The sequence below is a fragment of the Botrytis fragariae genome, assembly GCF_013461495.1.
Source record: "Botrytis fragariae strain BVB16 chromosome Unknown tig00000001, whole genome shotgun sequence".
NCBI lineage: Eukaryota > Fungi > Ascomycota > Leotiomycetes > Helotiales > Sclerotiniaceae > Botrytis > Botrytis fragariae.
The window spans coordinates 2,248,716-2,267,007 of NW_023500987.1; the positions used below are offsets into that span (position 1 = coordinate 2,248,716).

The 18,292-nt window shown below is 44.4% G+C and overlaps 5 protein-coding genes across 5 annotated transcripts; 2 read left to right on the plus strand and 3 right to left on the minus strand.

The window, feature by feature from the left end:
* Positions 1-67: 67 nt before the first annotated feature.
* Bfra_000689 (putative pre-mrna-splicing atp-dependent rna helicase prp28 protein) lies at positions 68-2,616 on the minus strand (the record flags this gene model as incomplete). Its single annotated transcript, XM_037331133.1, has 2 exons — positions 68-2,218; positions 2,314-2,616. 2 exons carry the CDS (start codon positions 2,614-2,616, stop codon positions 68-70), a joined length of 2,454 nt encoding a protein of 817 aa, XP_037197466.1.
* Positions 2,617-2,866: 250 nt separating this feature from the next.
* Bfra_000690 (putative diphthamide biosynthesis protein 4 protein) lies at positions 2,867-3,569 on the plus strand (the record flags this gene model as incomplete). The annotated part of the gene is made up of 3 exons (XM_037331134.1): positions 2,867-3,327; positions 3,415-3,475; positions 3,531-3,569. The coding sequence occupies 3 exons, from the start codon at positions 2,867-2,869 to the stop codon at positions 3,567-3,569; spliced, it is 561 nt and encodes a 186-aa protein (XP_037197467.1).
* A 3,068-nt stretch (positions 3,570-6,637) lies between these two features.
* On the plus strand, positions 6,638-8,065 carry Bfra_000691 (putative delta fatty acid desaturase protein; the record flags this gene model as incomplete). The annotated part of the gene is made up of 1 exon (XM_037331135.1): positions 6,638-8,065. The coding sequence occupies one exon, from the start codon at positions 6,638-6,640 to the stop codon at positions 8,063-8,065; it is 1,428 nt and encodes a 475-aa protein (XP_037197468.1).
* Positions 8,066-9,132: 1,067 nt separating this feature from the next.
* On the minus strand, positions 9,133-11,655 carry Bfra_000692 (putative ph-response regulator protein palf rim8 protein; the record flags this gene model as incomplete). The annotated part of the gene is made up of 2 exons (XM_037331136.1): positions 9,133-11,139; positions 11,194-11,655. The coding sequence occupies 2 exons, from the start codon at positions 11,653-11,655 to the stop codon at positions 9,133-9,135; spliced, it is 2,469 nt and encodes an 822-aa protein (XP_037197469.1).
* Positions 11,656-14,516: 2,861 nt separating this feature from the next.
* On the minus strand, positions 14,517-17,956 carry Bfra_000693 (putative hexose transporter protein; the record flags this gene model as incomplete). The annotated part of the gene is made up of 8 exons (XM_037331137.1): positions 14,517-15,182; positions 15,858-16,433; positions 16,483-16,542; positions 16,637-16,950; positions 17,008-17,085; positions 17,153-17,326; positions 17,376-17,555; positions 17,749-17,956. The coding sequence occupies 8 exons, from the start codon at positions 17,954-17,956 to the stop codon at positions 14,517-14,519; spliced, it is 2,256 nt and encodes a 751-aa protein (XP_037197470.1).
* Between the last annotated feature and the right edge of the window lie 336 nt (positions 17,957-18,292).

Consider the following 18,292-nt stretch of genomic DNA (forward strand, 5'->3'; position numbering starts at 1 on the left):
GATGCTGAACGAAATCTCGATATTAAGATACTTCCGAAAGTGTCATTGTCCATATCTCTTTGCTGGACTACCAACCCCCACCGCCTCCTTTCCCACCAAACCCACCCTCCTCAATCTTCTTCATACCCTGTCCCCTTTGACTCTTCTGCTGTGCCGCCTCATGCTTCCTCAACTCCTCCGGAACCTTACTAATGCTGCTCTTTGTCAACATCTGCTTCAAATCATACATCGTATCGCTATCCTCGTTGCCCAAGAATGTAATCGCCACACCACTCTTCCCTGCTCTTCCCGTTCTACCAATACGATGGGTATAACTCTCAATATTCGTCGCCATGTTAAAGTTCACTACCAATGATACATCCGGCACATCAATACCACGACCCGCCAAATCAGTTGCAACGAGCACATTAGTAGCGCCAGAACGCACAGATGCCAGAGCTGCTTCACGCTGCTCTTGAGTTTTGGAACCGTGTAGTGTAACAGAGGTGAAGCCCATATGTTTGATATCACGAGCCACAGCATCGCAGTTACGCTTAATGTTAACGAAGACGATGATAGGAGGTACGAATTCACCCGAGGCAAGAATTTCATTGAGACGCTTCTTGCGTTTATCCTCGCCGGAAACAAATTCAACGCGCTGTTCGACGGTCTCAACGGCCTCACCAATATTACCAATAGTGACAATTGCAGGACGACGAAGATACTTTTTGGCGATTTTTTCGACTGCTGGAGGCATAGTGGCTGTGTACATCATAGTTTGACGATAACGGTCCTTGCCTCCCAGATGCCTACTCATCGCTTGGGCATCTTCTGCATCGTCTGTATCTGGCTTTTCGTTACTGACTGGAAGGGCATCCAAGATTTTGTTCACAGATTCTTCGAATCCTAGATCAATCATACGATCTGCTTCGTCCATGATGATATAACAACATTGCCCAAGGACGAGAACTCTTCGTTCAATACAATCAACTAGACGACCGGGTGTCGCAATGATGATCTCAGCACCGTTACGAAGATTGTAAGATTGCTCTTCCAAAGAATGACCACCAACGATACTAACACAAGTGAATCCAAGGGGTGTTGCAAACTTCTTGGCTTCGACTTCAATTTGTTGTGCCAATTCACGGGTAGGCGCGAGAATAATAGCGTACGGTCCATCGTTCTTCGTAAATTCGTTCAGTGGAGGCAGTTCGGAAATGTAGACCAGTAATGGCAGCAAGAAGGCCGCGGTTTTACCCGAACCAGTAACAGCAACACCGATCAAATCTCTTGCTTGTAATGCTATAGGGATAGCGGCTCTTTGTACCGCTGAGGGCTCGTCGTAACCAACTTGATGGATAACGTCCAGAAGACGTTTTGGTAGCTTGGATTCTGACCAATTCCGCATGGGGTTTGGAATCGCTCCTCCTTTTGTACTGATATTGAAATCTTCCTTGAAAATACGCCAATCTCGTTCTCGCATGTGTTCCAATTTCTTCTCACTCCAGTGTTTGTCAAGTGAGTTCCTGCCGGCATCTTCTTTCCTCCGCCTCTCCATTTCCACAATTTCTCTTGCACGCGCGCCTCCAGCCTCCGCATCTCGTTCTTCTAAAGCCTTCGCATATTTCAGAGTTGCTCCTTCGTCTTCAGCAAACCCAGCCAGTCTACCTCGACCATATAGACCTGCTTCCGCGCGGTTTTGGTAAATAGGGTTATAATCTGGGCTAGTATCCTCCTCGGCATTCCACTCAAAGTTGAACTTCTTCTCTGTCGTCCTTCTACGTTTCTTCTTCGCGGAGAACGTTGATTGATTTGTTTCGGCACCCATATATCGCGTTCTTATCAGAGCAGCTTGAAGATCTTCCGCGTTCGCAGGTCGTTTCTCGCCAGCTACCGAAGCTTTACCCGTAGCTGCAGCAGCCGGTTTAGCTGATTTTGGCGGTGGCTCCATATCGTTCGGCTTATCACTGGAAGTTCGACTTTGTTGACTATTCCGCATGGCTCGAGGTCCAGTGGGCACAAAAGAGGAATCTCGACGCCCATTTTCCTGCTGATATGATCGTTCATAACCATCTCGGCCATTCGTAGCAGATCCATATCTGTTTCCATTTCCATTGACACCTCCTACAGATATCCGGTTATCCTGTTCCGCCTCACGTTTACGCTTCTGTTCTTCGACCTCTTTTGCTCTTTTCTCAAGAGCCAGTTTCTCTCGAGCAGCTTTTGACAGAAATTTAGGCTGTGATTTCATATAATCAGTATTGGTCCCAGGAAATACTAGACATGCATTGTGAACATGGCTGCCAGCTTCATGTGAAAGGGGATGTTGCATACCTTAGCTGCAGCCTCATCTGCCTCTTTCTTCTTCTTCAAAATATCTTCGATGCTCAGTGGACCTGGTTTTGGAGCTCCCCAGCCCTTCTTCTTTTTGGGTTCTGGGGGAGGAGGCTGTAACTCGGAGGGAGGAGGTGGTGGAAGATCACTGGAAGGAGGAGGAGGAGGAGCTAATGAGCTTGGAGGTGGTGGAGGAACGAATGAATCTGGAGGTGGAGGTGGAGGGGATGGTGGTCTTCCATCGTTATCGCTCGGGGGCGGCGGTACTGCATCAGTGCCATTTGAATATCCATTCGAAGCCATAATTGAAAGTATGAGAGGTAGAATAGATTTCTCAAAATTAGATAAAATCTATCTAAAGCTGTACAGATTTCCGAGGATTAAAACCTGCGAAAGAGTTGGCGCAATACAAAATAACTTTGAAGATTGGATATTGGAGACAAGGCTGAAGAGTCGAGGCAACCAAAAGACTTCAGCTTACATAATCACCAATCATGAATTTTATTTCGACATCAACAACATCTCGAAATCTCAGCCTTTTGCGACAATCAAGATGCTGAAGCCCGTTCAATATGTGAAGCTTGCGCAATCGCTGCCACCGCAGCTGCAGAGATTTTTCGCCCGTTATCCACCTCAAGCCATTCTCCCGCAGGCCAACGCTGTCAACACAACTTCAGATGCGGCGGCATCAGAAGCTGTTAGCAAGGCTACCTTGAAGACGGAGGAAATTTTGGATCAACCTACACACCCAGCAATTACAGAGGCGACATCGCCATTCAGGCCTCATAAGCACCCGGTTACTGGGAAATGGCATGATCCAGTGTTTTCTCTCAGACGACAAGCGGAATTGTGCAAACTTGCCAGGCAACATGGAGTAGAGGAACTTTTACCTCTTTCTGTGAAGAGTACGGAGGAGAAATTACGCAAGAGGATGGAGAATGGACTGAGGGTGAAGGGTACTGGTGTTGGACAGAGAGTCAAGGGAAAGGAATCCGAGAGAACATTGAAGTCGAGGTATGTTTAGTTGTCGCATTTGATGGACTGGTCGAAGCTTTGATCTTGCATCTTTTGATACATCTACTAATTCACGGTTTGCAACAGATTGGAGAAGAGAAGAAAGGCTATGTTGGAGATGCCACAGATGATACAGACATGGAAAGAGGTTTGTCTTCCCATATTGACCCCAATTAATGTTCGGCTACTAATGAATATCGCAGAGAGGTCATGGTCGTGGATGGAAGAAGTGGCCAAAATAGATATGATAATGAAGATTATTTGGCGCAATGTCAGCCTCGTAGCAAGACTACTTGTTGTACAAACACCACATTGGGAATGAATGCATGGGAATGGGCGTTTCAAAATATTGTAGAATTGTGCAATTACAGGCCCCCTCCTTCGCAAATTGAAAAAAATACCTTTGATGAATCTTGGGTAGAATTTCAAGAATTGTATGTCTACTTATTGGATCATGTGAAGACTTATTATGTGACTTGAAGATCTTGAGGTTTACTTTGAGATGCATCTCTTAACCGCACTTGCTAATTTAGCACGTGCAATTTGATCGAATCGACTTCCAAGAATCTACACCATACGATCTGTCGAACGAATGTCGCCAGCCTTTCAAAAATTTACCAATGCGACAAATGTTTGAATCCTCGACATGAGAGATGCCATATATAGCAGGCTGTAATATCGGCATACTCTGTAAACTCGACACAAGCTGCAAACGCCAGCTTGAAGCCACCTCCATGCGTGGTAGCGTTGGTGAAACACGTATGGAATGGTTCTTTCTTGGATCATTTGCCATCAAAGTTTGATAGCATGTAAGCTCCACATGGCCAGACCCAAAATTGATGAGTGGCAAACAAAGATTCGCGGTGAAGTGGATATCTTTCGAGATGATAGCCGAATTTCTAACTCAGGGGGTTTGTCGAACCAGCCAAATGTGTGGATTCTGTTTAAAGATATTCCAAATCGCTACTTTGAGTCTGTAACTGCGGATCAGGCACGGGAGGGAATATTACATTTGCACATGCTTCTATCATCTTCTCCGTCTACTCCCTCGTAGAGTAGTGCGAGAGCAGATACCGAGGTTTGGATAAATTGGTATGTGATGGCACAACTGGACACATCCAAGTCCGGAGGTCTAGGTAATCCATGAGGAAGGAAGGAGGACTTTTGGGATATGGTATCATTGGTCTGGCACGGCATGGCATTTGGTGTCCTCTGACAAAACAATTTGATCTCTTCGACCCTCTTGACCCTTGTAGCGATCATTCGTTTTCAAGCCCCAACAAAAAAAAACAGAATACATGGGTCCTCAAAATTGTTGGGGAAATCTTATCGGGTAAGTTGATGGATTGGGTTTAGTCTCGAACCCTCTTCTGCAAGCTTGAGAATGCTAGATATGCCATGCATGACAATAGAAGGGGAACTCTATATGATGATGATGTGATTGGTCAATTGGAACATCAAAATAGCTTTCCACTTGTAGGCAATGTTCTTTCTTTTGCCCGTTTCATCGAATTTTGCTCTTTCTTTCCAAATCGTTATGAGTAGTCATCGAGTGAAGTTGAAGCTTGCTGACCACCTCCTCACCTTGTTCTGGAATTCATTCTCGGACAGTTTTGGCGTGAAGATGGTACTTTTCGTACTTCTCATACTTTTCATGCGTGTTAGAAACCGGCTGAAATGGATACATGAGAAATGGACCTGTGAGGCAGAACACTTCTCTTGTATCGAGGTATATATATGGGGGCACATTGATTGATCTGGGCTTTTCCTACACAAGCTGAATGAATGCTGTGTCTGCACCATCAAGCCTTCTACGCTGAACTGGTTGAGCCACTGTGCCACTTTGCCATTGATTGTGTATTCTCCGGATGTACTCTAGCGGTGAGTAAGTAATAAAGACAACCAGCTCATCGTGTTCGTGTCCCCACAGAACGAATTCTCTCTGTCTCTTCTAGCAACCTACATAGTACATACCCTAGAGCACTTTGAAACGGTCTACCTGTCAAGGGTTCTCCACGACGGAACCGAGAGATGGGTGGCGTGAGCTTCAAGTCAATCGGAATGTCCGTTGTCGAAGAAGGAGGGACAAAATGAGGGGCGGGAACTGGGAAGGAGGAAGAAGGGTTGGGTATTATTGTAGAGGATGGTGGTACGAGATATCACCAGATAATTACTCCATGAGAGATCTTATTGAGTAATCTTTGATTATCGTCTGGTTAACTCGTTGTCTTTGGGATCTGCTTTGATGTGTACCTGAACAGCAAACTTGTCGAAACTCGGCATCTATCATTCTCCACTGAAATTCAAGAACAACAACAACAACAACAACAACAAAAGAACGGTTCTGCACATTGAGATAGATTGCAATAAACCCCACCATATGATAGCTAACATATCATGATAAGATCTTCAGACCCCCTTTCCCATGTCTTAACGGGTTATTGTAGTGGGTGGGTGGTGGCAATCGAATCAAGATAATTGGACTCTCAAGAGTTCATTTGAGTGGTCTTTGCTTGAATTGCTCCATACTTAAGTATATGAGTATTAATTATATCTGAATACCAGAGGATTTCTAGAAGAAGAAAGTATTATATACATCCATCTAATCTAGTCCTCGGGATACATTATATTTTGTTAGACTCCTCCTCCTCCTACATATTTTCTAGTGACTTATACTTAATCATCCCAATTTATGTGCTGGTCCCTTCTTGCCTCTTTCCCGTACCTTGTTTAATTCGGAATCTTTGCAGTTAACAAGAGTTAATGAGAAGGCGCTACGGAGAAATATTTCATTCTTTTTTTTTTCTCTTCTCTTCTCTTTTAACTTTTTAGGGCCAAGCGACTTGTGAACATCCCTTCAATTCCTTACTAGGTATCTAGGTACTCCACTCCACCACTCACTCCACTCACTACTCACTACTCACTACCACTTAATTCGTCCCTCCATTCCTTTTCTTAAACCACCCCCTCTCCCTCTTATAAGTCCAAATCCCTTCCTTCACTTCTCCCTCTCTTCAACCTCTTTACAAAACTTAATACACATCTTGAGGAGTGTGTACGAAAGTGTGTAAGTATATTCCTTTATTATGTTACCCAATGAGAAAGCTTTCGGAAACTAACAAGTACTCCTAGAATTTATCGTTGAGCCTTCTTTAATTCCATCCCACCAAAACCTCAACAAATTTGGTCGATTCACTTCACCCTGCTACAATCTTGTCACTCACTACTGGCTCGAATATCAAAGTGATAATTTCCGACGAATTCTCATTCTTTTTCTCTTCATTTTCGAGTCTACAAAAATTACAACACAATGGCTTCTACCACTGCTCTACCAAAGCGTACTGTCGTTCAAAGAACGACGACCTCCTCCACTGCCGAATCAGCTCCCTCGACAGCTGCCGGGTCACCCAGTGATACCCCAAGACAATCCCCCTCGTCTACTTCTCTGTCATCTATGTCATCTCTAGGCGACGATGCTAAGAAAACCAAGCCATATGGCAAACTCATCGATACTTACGGAAACGAATTCGAGCTTCCAGATTATACCGTCAATGACATCCGTAACGCAATTCCAAAGCATTGTTACGAGCGATCTGGAGTAAGAGGTTTGGCTTATGTGGCTCGCGATATTGCCAGCTTGGCCACCACATTCTTCCTCTTCAATAAATATCTTACACCAGAAAACGTTCCTTCAACTCCAGTCCGCGCTGCGTTGTGGGCTTTATACACCATTGTCCAGGGTTTGTTTGGTACTGGTCTCTGGGTTCTTGCTCATGAGTGTGGCCATCAATCTTTCTCAACTTCAAAGGTCTTGAACGATACAACTGGATGGATCTGCCACTCTGCTCTTCTCGTCCCATATTTCTCATGGAAGATCTCTCACGGCAAGCACCACAAAGCTACTGGTAACATGGAGCGTGATATGGTTTTCGTTCCAAAGACTCGTCAAGATTATGCTACCCGCGTCGGAAAGTTCGTCCACGAGCTTCACGAGCTCACTGAGGAAACTCCAATCGCAACCCTCATTCACTCAATCGGACAACAACTTGCTGGCTGGCCTTTGTACTTATTCATGAACGTCACCGGTCACAACAACCATGAGCGTCAACATGAAGGTCGTGGAAAAGGTAAAGTCAACAGCTTCTGGACCGTCAGTCACTTCAACCCAGCCAGTCCTCTTTATGAAGCTAAGGATGCCAAATTGATCTTGTTGAGTGATCTTGGTATCGCCATCACCGCCGCTGTCCTCATCATGCTTAGCAAGACTTACGGATTTTACAACATGGCTATCTGGTATTTCATTCCATACCTCTGGGTAAACCATTGGCTTGTTGCTATCACCTTCCTCCAACACACCGACCCAACTCTTCCTCACTACTCTGGCGAGAGCTGGAACTATGTTCGTGGAGCCGCAGCAACAATCGATCGTGAATTCGGATTTATCGGCCGCACTCTTCTTCACGGTATCATCGAGACCCACGTTCTTCACCACTACGTTAGCACCATTCCTTTCTACCACGCCGATGAGGCTACCGAGGCTATCAAGCCTATCATGGGTCGTCACTACAGAGCCGATGTTCGAGGAGGATCCCTTGGATTCTTGAAGAGCTTGTGGTCTAGCGCTCGTTGGTGCCAATGGGTTGAGCCATCTGAGGGTGCTGAAGGTGAAGGCAAGAAGGTATTCTTCTTCCGTAACCGCAACGGACTCGGCACACCACCAATGAAGCTCAAGGCATAAATTAAGTATACGAAGTGCTCGTAAACTCAAACTTTGGTGGAGGGGAAAAAGTAACTGGGGGCCTGTGTTGATTTATTTGCTTTTGCATTGTTTGTTGAATTTTTCGGGGGATGGGGTGTTAGGAGTCGCAAAATAATTTCCACGCTACGAAATCATTTTGCACGTTCACTCGCTGTGATACGCATCAATCGTTGTGGTAGTCGAGAACGAAGATTTACTGCTTCTGTTTTTCGTACTTCGAGCTGCAAGTTAGATAGAGTTAGAAGAGAATAGCTAGATTAAAAACCAAGAAATGAAAAACTATGAACAACCTTGATATCTTCTCTCTACTTGCTCCTGTTTCGTGAACATGATGATATCAAAGGATCGAGTAGAAGTTGCATAATTTCATTTTCAAACCTCATGAAGATAAATGTAACGTCAAGGCTAATGTACGGTACTTGGAATCTTCATCTTGACTATTACAGTTATTTCAGAATACTCATCACAGATGTCCTGTAATTTTTTATACACATTGATAAGTATGGGATTAGCAATGGATAGATTTGTATCTAGCTACCTAGGTACGCAGATAGGTACGCAGATAGGTAGGTAGGTAGGTAGGTATCGCAAAGATGATGGATGCCATTTGATATACCAATCAAAGAGCCAGTAATCGACGTTGAGTTCAACATGTCATGTGGAAAACTTAACCAGGCTGGGAAGAGCTGACATCTGGGTAGGTACCTAGGTAGATAGTTGAGGATGTGTGTAGTAATAAGTAGTGCTTATATGATTACCTTCTCTCTCTCTCTCGTGATCTGTAAAGAAAGAAATAGTGAAAGACCATTTACATTCATCAGGTGACAATTGATAGATAATGTAAAGCATCTTGGTAGTTAACTTTTTGGATATTATGTATTCATTTAAATCGTCCACTGGCAGCTATCTTGGAAAACGCCCCTCGGTATCTGGATAGCACAGCATAGCTTCTCACAGTATCTCGCTGCTCCATTTCCCCCTCTCTTTCGCCATCCATGGGTATTTACAAGTACAAAAGCTCTTATTCACATACATACATCCCCAAATTACCTCTCATATCTCGGTGGTAAACTTTCATGGTCGACCCTTGTTCCCTCAAAATTCTGATGTGCATACCCGCTTCCGTATTCGTCTTCTTCGTGAAAGATCGGCGCCGAAGGTTCGTGGTCATGTGGTGCCGAAGCAGCAGCGCCCTGTCGGCTACTCTCGCCCTCCTCTTCCAACTCGGGAAACTCTGAGGGTGCGCTTGCTTCAGCTAGGAGTCTTTGACGTTCGAGTTCTTGTTTGTCGTCTGTGGCGTGCGAGGTGTGTGAGGTGTGTGAGGCATGCGGTGTGAGATCCGAGAGACTGGGGGCTGAGGGGCCAGCAGGTGGAGATTCGCTTAAGTGCGGATTCGACGGGTCAACTGGATGAGACGCAAGGGGTCTGGGGTTGCTGGGTGGTAGACCATCGGCGGTGTAAAGATCTTCATCGGCTGGATTAGGTACAGATGGTCCAGTACTGCCCCTTGCTGCGGCCGATGATGACGATGATGATGATGCTTGGAAATCCGGAGGCTGACTGGGAAGAAGTCTCTGTTCTGCTCTCCTAAGTTGTTCTTTTTCACTGAGTTCTGTTTGTCCTTCAGTTTCTGGTGGTGGAACGTATATTTGTGTATGTGATGGCGGTGGGTATCTAGAATGTTGATCGGCACGCTGTTCAAAGTTTTGATTATATTCATAAGGGTATGGTTCGTCGTAATTCGGGTCGTAATATTGATAAGGATGATTGGGGTATTGCGTATTTTCTTGGTGTATATACTCGTGGTCGAAAGGCTCTTCATGCATGAGATTTTGCGCTGGAGAAGGTGTGACTGGCCTCGAGTTTGAGAATTCAGCTGGTTGTTTACCGGTATGCCTTGCTTTGTTTCGAGCACTGTCCGTAGTCCCAACAACAACTTCGAAAACACAGGCAACCACGCTCTTTTCTCGCCTGATGTGATCCGTATCGACAATGCTACCTCCAAAAGCAGCTAACATGCTGGCATTCCCTTCTGATCTATTACCTGTGCTTCCATAGGCGGCAGGTAAGCTGACGGTTCCAATGCGTGGTACGTGTCGTTGTTGGCCGGCTAATTTCCCTCCCAGATCAACTACAACTTCAACTTGGTATTTGAAGTTTACCATCTGGCCAGGCACGCCACTTATAGTTGGGAAGCAGTCCTCGGGAACTCTGATAGATGCTGTGACGTGCGACGTCAGTGTTGAAGGGTCGACAATGAGTGGCGCAAATGTCTGCGATAGATCTTTTCGAAAGACACTAGTCGATCCAGCGGAACTTAGTGACAGACCACCTAAGCCAGTCTTAGATTTAGGATAATATTCTTCATGCTTAAGCCTTTCCGCTTCTTTCCCTTTGATATCCTTGAACAGTGATAGTGGAGGCGAAGAATCTATTCGGCCTTGTCTATAAAACGTAATTATAATCCCATGCATACTTTTGATAGCTTTGGTATGCTGTACAGTAATTTTGACGGGCAGATAATCTCCTGGTAAGCATCCGGACTTGAGTAGTTCGATTGTAGCTGTAATGGTTTTATCATCTAGGGAATTGCTGCTGTTGCCTTGGCTATCTCGAGTAGACCGTGCCGATGATGGAACGGGTCCCAACCGAAAGCTGAGGCCAGTGCTACTACTGATCGTACTGTCTGTACTGAAAGTGCTTTGGACATCGCTTTGCGCCGGGCTTCGGGGTTGCATTTGGTTATCAAGTATATCCACTTGGCTCACAGAGTCATCCGGCCGCGGTGATGTAGCTTCGGTTGTATCACTAATGGATCTTGTGTCCGCATGTTCGCGGGATGGGGGGTGATCTTTTGGTTTAATGGACTTCTTCCTCTTTGCTCGTCTCGAGATGGGTTCCAGTGATATTGTTCGAGGTCGGGGTGGTCCCAAGGGACCAACATCTACTCTCTCAACCAGCTCAACCTTCCTTTCGCACATCGAGGTCGCAGCTATTGTAGTTGGCCGGGTAATCGTCGAAGAGATCTGATATGATATCGTTCCTCTTTCAAACTAATCACATTCATTAGTCCAAGTCGCATTGGGGTTTGCTCAAAAATTGCCTACATCGACGCTTGTAGGAATACCCTTGGTAGGAAATTCCAGTTCGAAATTAAATCTATATACTCCAGCATCAAGTCTACCTTCACCACATAATATAACTTCATCTTGGAAGAGTGAGCAATAACCATTCCCAAAGTATTGTGACTTCATGGGATTGCCCGAGGCATACGTCACTGTATCTGGCAGAGGTTCGTTCGCGCCATTGGCATTCTTGTAGACGTGAATGAAACCATGTAGGCAGACAGTGAGGTGAGTAATCCGTACGGGTTTGACAACAGTCAATACCACGGCACCCCTTACCAGATCACCCGGTGCATATCGCCGATGAGGTTCAAGTGGTTCGATATGGAAGTCGGTCAGGTTGCGCGTCCGGGACTTCAATGGGGCAGTCAATCTAGAAAACAGAGAGCGACCTGTCGATGCGGTCGGCGACGACTGGGTCGTTGAAGTGACATTCGCGCACATGCTAATATAATATATGATATGTTTCGCGGTGCCAAGTCTTAAATCGTGTCTGCCAAGTACTGGGAAGGAATTGACGGAAAGTCGCACGCAGAATATTGGCAGAACTGCGAATTCCGGGCGACTGCGGGGGAAACAACGACAGTTGCCAATGCTAAGTCGTTATAATAAGAAGTGAATCAAGATGCATGGCAAATCCTTGAGTGTGGAAATTGAGTAGTAAATAATAGTAATAGTAATAGTGTAATAATAAATGGTAAAATAATAAATATATAAATAAATATGAATATAATAGTGAATCGAAATACGAATGGGGTTTCGTTGATGAAGGATAGTTGGGTCAATCAATCAATAATGATGGGTTGACTGGTAATAAGAGACGGAAAATCGGGAAGACTAATGGTTTTAGGTCTCTGATATTCTTGAACCTGAGACTTAATGACTTTTTCTCTCTTATTAGAAGGAATATGGGGATTTTTTGTGAAATTGTGATTTGTGATTTGTGATTTGCAACCAGGATTTGCAATCTTCTTCAATGAATAGAGGAATGAGTGAGCGGGTGAGTGAATGAGTGAATGAATGAACGTTTTGTCGGTCAAAACTCAAAAGATTTCAAATGCACCTAGTAACTTTTTCGTACAAAGTACCTAGGTAGTTACTCGCAGTAGTTCCTCAGATTAGAACTTGTCAATGTTTTACCAATGTCCATAAATTGTCCGAGTCCGAGAGAGTAGGTAGGGTACTAGGTAGAGGAGGGAGCGAGGTAGCGAGGTAGCGAGGTAGGTAGGTAGGTAGGTAGGTAGGTAGGCAAAGTATGAGGGTAATAAGGGTAATGAGGGTAATCAGAACAATAAGCACAACGAGAGTATAATGATTATTGTACGTGTATAGGAATGGTACCCAGGTAGTTGCTAGGTACTAGGTATTGATTGATATGAAGGGTGGGGGGGACTCAAAAGGGAGAGCAAGCGGGATGCAACTCTTTTTTCTTCATGAGAATGCGAAAGAACCTTGGAAGACCAGGAATATTATCTGGTTGCGGAAGGTTTCGAAAATCGAACTTCTTTTTGGTTTAAACAAAAGTATGTTTTAATTAAGATTCGTGATAAAATTGGGTACAAATCGTGGAAGCCGTGTAGCCCAGACAAATTTGAAGGGGTTCAAGAGGGACCCGGAGAAGGTCCTTACGCGTTGCAGAAAGCTTGAATTTGCTCAGGGGTCCTAGGTCCCACAGTTCACAATGATCCAGTCCACGATATACTTTGGGCGTGCGAATGGTGTGTGGTATGTGGTGTATGGTGTATGGTGGGTATTGGCGTGTATGTATTCGCTGAAACCTGGCAATCTGATACTCTTCTTGCACTTATAAGGCTGAGGGATAAAAGGAGTTGAGTAGCTATTTGAGGAAGAGGTGGTGTTATAATACGTAAGAAAATGCTTAGTAGGTAAGAAGCGTAGAAAATGGTAAGATATGTGTGTCCCTGGTGAGAAGAAGACGAAGAGCAGAATACTCGAGTAAAAAATGTAAAACGGAAGGAAATGAAGGGCATTACATTATCTACCTACCGATGCATACTTGTTCGGCTTTAGGGATATCGGTTTTGGATGATTTCTATCGGGAAGCGGGAGGAGTATATCGGTCCAATGCAAATTCCATGTGTATACAATTGCCAGCCAACCATTTTGTATGTCAAAACATACTAATGAAGGGTGTACAGCATGTAGCATTGTAGCTTTCGGTAACTTTTTGGTAGAAGCGAGTAACGCTCGAGGAACAATTAGTGAAAGGGATGAGTCCAGTAGGGCTGGATTGTTCTAGGCGTCGAGGAAGTGATCAACGTATACGAGCAAACCATATATTGTCCACGTCGCTTGCCATCAGCCAGGCTGCTTGTTCATCATACCGGTACTCTTGCATCCCTTATAGTCTCGTGAGGGACCCAGATACTGACGGTTCATTCGGACTGTAACCTGATTCCATGATGGCATCTTACTTGACACTTTGCGAATCACAAAAGTGTATTATCTTTTTTCATCTCTTTCCGGATCCGATTCTTCCTGGCCTAGCTATAGGCATCCTTCGATTCACACGGGAACTCATCTTTTAGCTTGAGATCTTGCGATGGTTTACTATTCACCATGCATAGCACTATCACGGATTCGTGTTTTCGAGTATGTGCACTCAGCCATATGAAGCAATTTGTATCGAAGCTTGAACCGTTGGAAGAGGTGATAGGGCATCCGAGAAGCGAAAGAGGATATATTTGATGCAACACAATGTCATTTCATCGGTCTATTGGGCTAATTGGTGGATTCCTCGGTGCGGGGTACAATTTGGTTAAATCCCCGAGTCCCGTTTGTGACATTGAAGATTGTTGCCCAGCTGGTCCCTCGAAAATCGCGATTAGCCTAAGATTAGGAAAAAAGCTTGTCTAGTCCTTCCAAGGTATTTTCCCGCTTTGCGCTGCACTTGCATCTGATATGGCAGATTTTTCAAGTGGCCAAGTGGAGATGTTGGGGTTTGCGTACATGTCACATCTGTAACATGAATAATGTTTCATCAACGTATCATCCAGTTTTCGAGTTGGAAATAACAAACGAACAAACAAACAGCTCTCAAGCAATCGAATGATTAAGGTTAATGTTCGGATTGATCAACGGTTTACATCCATGCATACCAAACCACTTGATATCTGATCACACTGTCCTCCACATCATATTTCGTAAAAAGCTGACGACAACAAAACATGAAGCTATACCGGCCAGACCGAGTAACGATAATTGCAAGCCAGTCATACCACTTCCGTCATATTACATTCCGATAACTTGAGATTGTCCATGCAAGTGAAGCTAAGAAGAATCCACTAATTTGGGACCGCTAATTCTTTCAACCCTTCCCCGACTACATAGTCCTCACCACAAGCTCGATACATGATCTCTCCAGCTTGAGCTCGGTCTCCCGTCAAGCTGACCAAGAATGATTCAAGTGATTCAAGGTTGTCGGTCCATCTTAAAGTGCTCTCCTTAAGTTTGTTTGTTTCCTCCGATTTTCGAAAGATCTCAGCAGGATCGTTATCACTGTAGAGAGCCAATTCCTTATCAAGAGCGTCGTTCTCCTTCACAAGAGCCTCATAAGCGTCCATCAAAGCGTGTCTGTCTGATCCACCATCAAGGAGCATTTCATCGTCCTCTTGACGTTTTGTCATTTCCTTTGTAACCTCTTGTTCAGCAACCGCAATTGAAGCCAATAATTTAGTTTCCTCATCCTTCAATTTGTTGATCAGATTTTCTTTGCTCTTCTTGGCATCTGAAGTAAATGACCAATACCAATTGCCACTTCCAATTTTCTCGACTCGGATTAAATTCTCGTCTGTGAGCGCTTGGATGTATTCTTTCACTAGCATGCCATTGATCGAGCCGACAGATGGGAGTAGTTTCTCAAGTTCTTTGAAGGAATAGACTCCCATGGAGGTTCGAAACCACTCCAGAATCTTTGCTTGCTTGGCTGCGGGTGGTAGGTTCTTGGGAGCCTTTATAAATATTAATCATTTTGTTTCATCTATTTTGGTTGACATCTTTGACAGTCAGGGTTGTGCGGAGAAACTTACCATTATCAAGGAGAGAAACAATCGTTGTGACAATCAAACTCTTGTCAAAAGTTCTGTCGGAAAAATCTGTTTCGTAGATGAATCGTAATCCAATCGTAATCCAGATAAAGGTCGGTGATGATTACGACGGTTAATTCTACGCTCAAGGTTGGTGATTGCTTGGGATTGAGGTTTGCAGTCCAGTTCCATGGTCAATAATTAAACAATGTTGGTGAGGAGGGATACTAGGTAGGTGGGTACAAGAAAAATTGAGAAAGGGTTCAAACTTCACCTTTGAAGCACAAATTCCGTTGATACAATCAGGTGTTATATTACCATTGCCTTTAGGAAACTACCTTGGTATTCAATATACTGGGGAAATTACTTTTAATATTGAGACATCGTCAGAGTTCTCTCTCACGACCACCCTACTCATCTACCTAATTATTGATAAGTGCAAGATTATCTACTCTGAAAGACTCAAGGTACTCTACCTAGCATACATAGTAGGTATATAAGATCAAGAGGTATTCAACATACCCACTTAATACCTCCGCAGTCATTGTTTCACCTCCTCTTCTCAACGTGTTCCATGGTTCCACCCTCTTTCTCTATTACCGCCTCTTTCACTGGATTCATCTTGCTAACTTTGGCATCGCTTCCCTCAATGACTAAAGCCACATCTTCCAAACTCGTTCCCTTCGTTTCAGGACAAGCAAAGTACACCACGACAAATTCGACGGCGATCCATGCCACATAGAAGAAATAGAACTTCCAACCAAATCTTGCAAGACCTAACGGGTTCACATAGGTATTGAATGCACCCGCTAAGCCAGTGACTAACCAAAATAGTGAAATACCTTTGGCACGCAACGTGTACGGCAAAATCTCGACCACATAAAGCATCATGGCACCTGTCCATCCCAAATTGTGTACTCCGCTGTACAGATATATAAAAGCAACCGAAGCATAAGAAGCGGATTTTGATCCAGTGTGGGTGAACACGCCAGTAAGGATGGTGATTATTGTAAAGACAAGCCACATTAGACCCATTGACCAGAGCAAAAGAGGTCGACGACCTACTCGAGCGGGTAGAAACGCAAAGCCGACAGAACAAGCAAAGGAGAACATTTGGGAGGTTGCAGTGATGAGGGTTTGTTGGAATGTAGTTGTGATTCCAACGTCGTCGAGCATCTGGAGGTTGTCAGTGGTTTCAAAAAGATTTAACGCGAGGTGTGCTTACTGTATGTAGGTAATAGGATACTACGCCATTTCCTGACCATTGCTTACAGATTCCGAAGAACTATAGATCATTATCAGCATTTAGTACATTTCGCACGAGTTAATCGTTGCTGTGCCGCCTCGAATGAATACAGAATAAAGGATTTGAGGCTCACAATCATAATAAACATTCTCCATTGGTTTCCTTTACCTCTCCACATTTCACTCCACCTCGATTGCTTTGCTGAGATCTCCAACTCGATTGTTCCGACTATCTCCCTGTATTCAAACTGTACAATCTCATCTTCTCTATCTCCATTGGCATGATACTTGGATAGTACATCCAAAGCAGCATCTTCACGACCTTGGCTCACAAGCCAACGAGGTGATTCGGGAAGAAAGAAAATACCAAGTGCCTGGCCGACAGAGGGCAAAGCTTGAAAGATTGAGGGAATGCGCCATGACCATGTGGAGTTCAATCGAAATGTACCTATCTGTTGTTAGTATCTCGCTCTCAACATGTGTAGCCTATAGCAAAACAGCCTACCAAAAGTTACCCAGGCAGCGATTATCGAGCCCATTGAGTATTGGGTGTTTGAGAGCGCAGTGGCGGTTGCACGGTGATCTATTTCCATTAGCTTCTCCCGTTTCGACATCAAATCATACTCGGCTCCTTCCTCAGGAGAACTTACCCGGATATGCAAGTTCTGCTACTAGTACAGGTCCAATGGCCCCAACGACCACTCCTCCAATCCCCAATAGAAGTCTGCCGGCAATAAACATACCAGCTAAGTTTTCATCAGCCTTTATTTCATAACGCTCTTCTGTATCTCCTTTCCATATCTCATTATACGTCTGATCTCCATCTATTCCACCTCTTTCTGGCCACGCGAATATAAGATGAAGCAAACATACCATTAATGGCTCCGGTGCAAAGAGCTGTCCCAAGTATTGCAACCACACTACCAAAGAACAGCGCCATTCTTCTGCCAAATCTATCACTCAGCGGCGTGATAAAGAATACTCCCAAGACATTTCCCACCCAATAACTCGCCGACAAAATACCTAAGAGTGAGCCCTTTGGGTTATGGAATTCTGTTAAATTCCTTCATCAGCCATATTTCTTATTCAAGATGGTTTAATATAGCTCTGTCATGAATAATAAAACCACCCTCTGGATACATATATTTGTTCAACCCCACTACTCCCTCTCATCACCACCGTATCCCAAACAAGAAGATAGCAAAGAGTTACACCAAGCGAACACAAAAGAAAAGATGCTAGTTACCATTCTGCCAACTCTTCAACTGCTGCACGTTGTTAATGAGACTGGCATCATAACCCTGCACATATTCACTCATCAATGGTATCATGATAAGAAGATTGAGTTTGAGCAATCCTCGATCATGCCACCAAGGGCCATGTTTATTCGTTAGATGAGAGGCGGACGCGAGAACATCTCTGTCGACGCGAGGGGCTTTAGTCGGAAACATCATTTTGACCACGATAGAGAGATGCTGAGGAAGATGAGAATGTAAGACCGAGAGATAGTTTGGATAAGCAGATAGGATGTACATAAGTATTATACTTGAATTTACCACGATAGAGCTGTCCCACACCGTCTCTGCATACAAGCCTTGCCAAAGCTGCAATGCTACCTTGCCAGCCCATCTTATCCTATCCTATCCCATCCCGCCGTGCTCTACCACTTCATAGCTATTTTCGCACATCACATCATATCGTATCGTATCAAGGCAATGCGCAAGGGAACTGCAAATCATCCCCACGATAACAAAGTTCACATCCAATAGGGGATACTGCACACTTCGCTT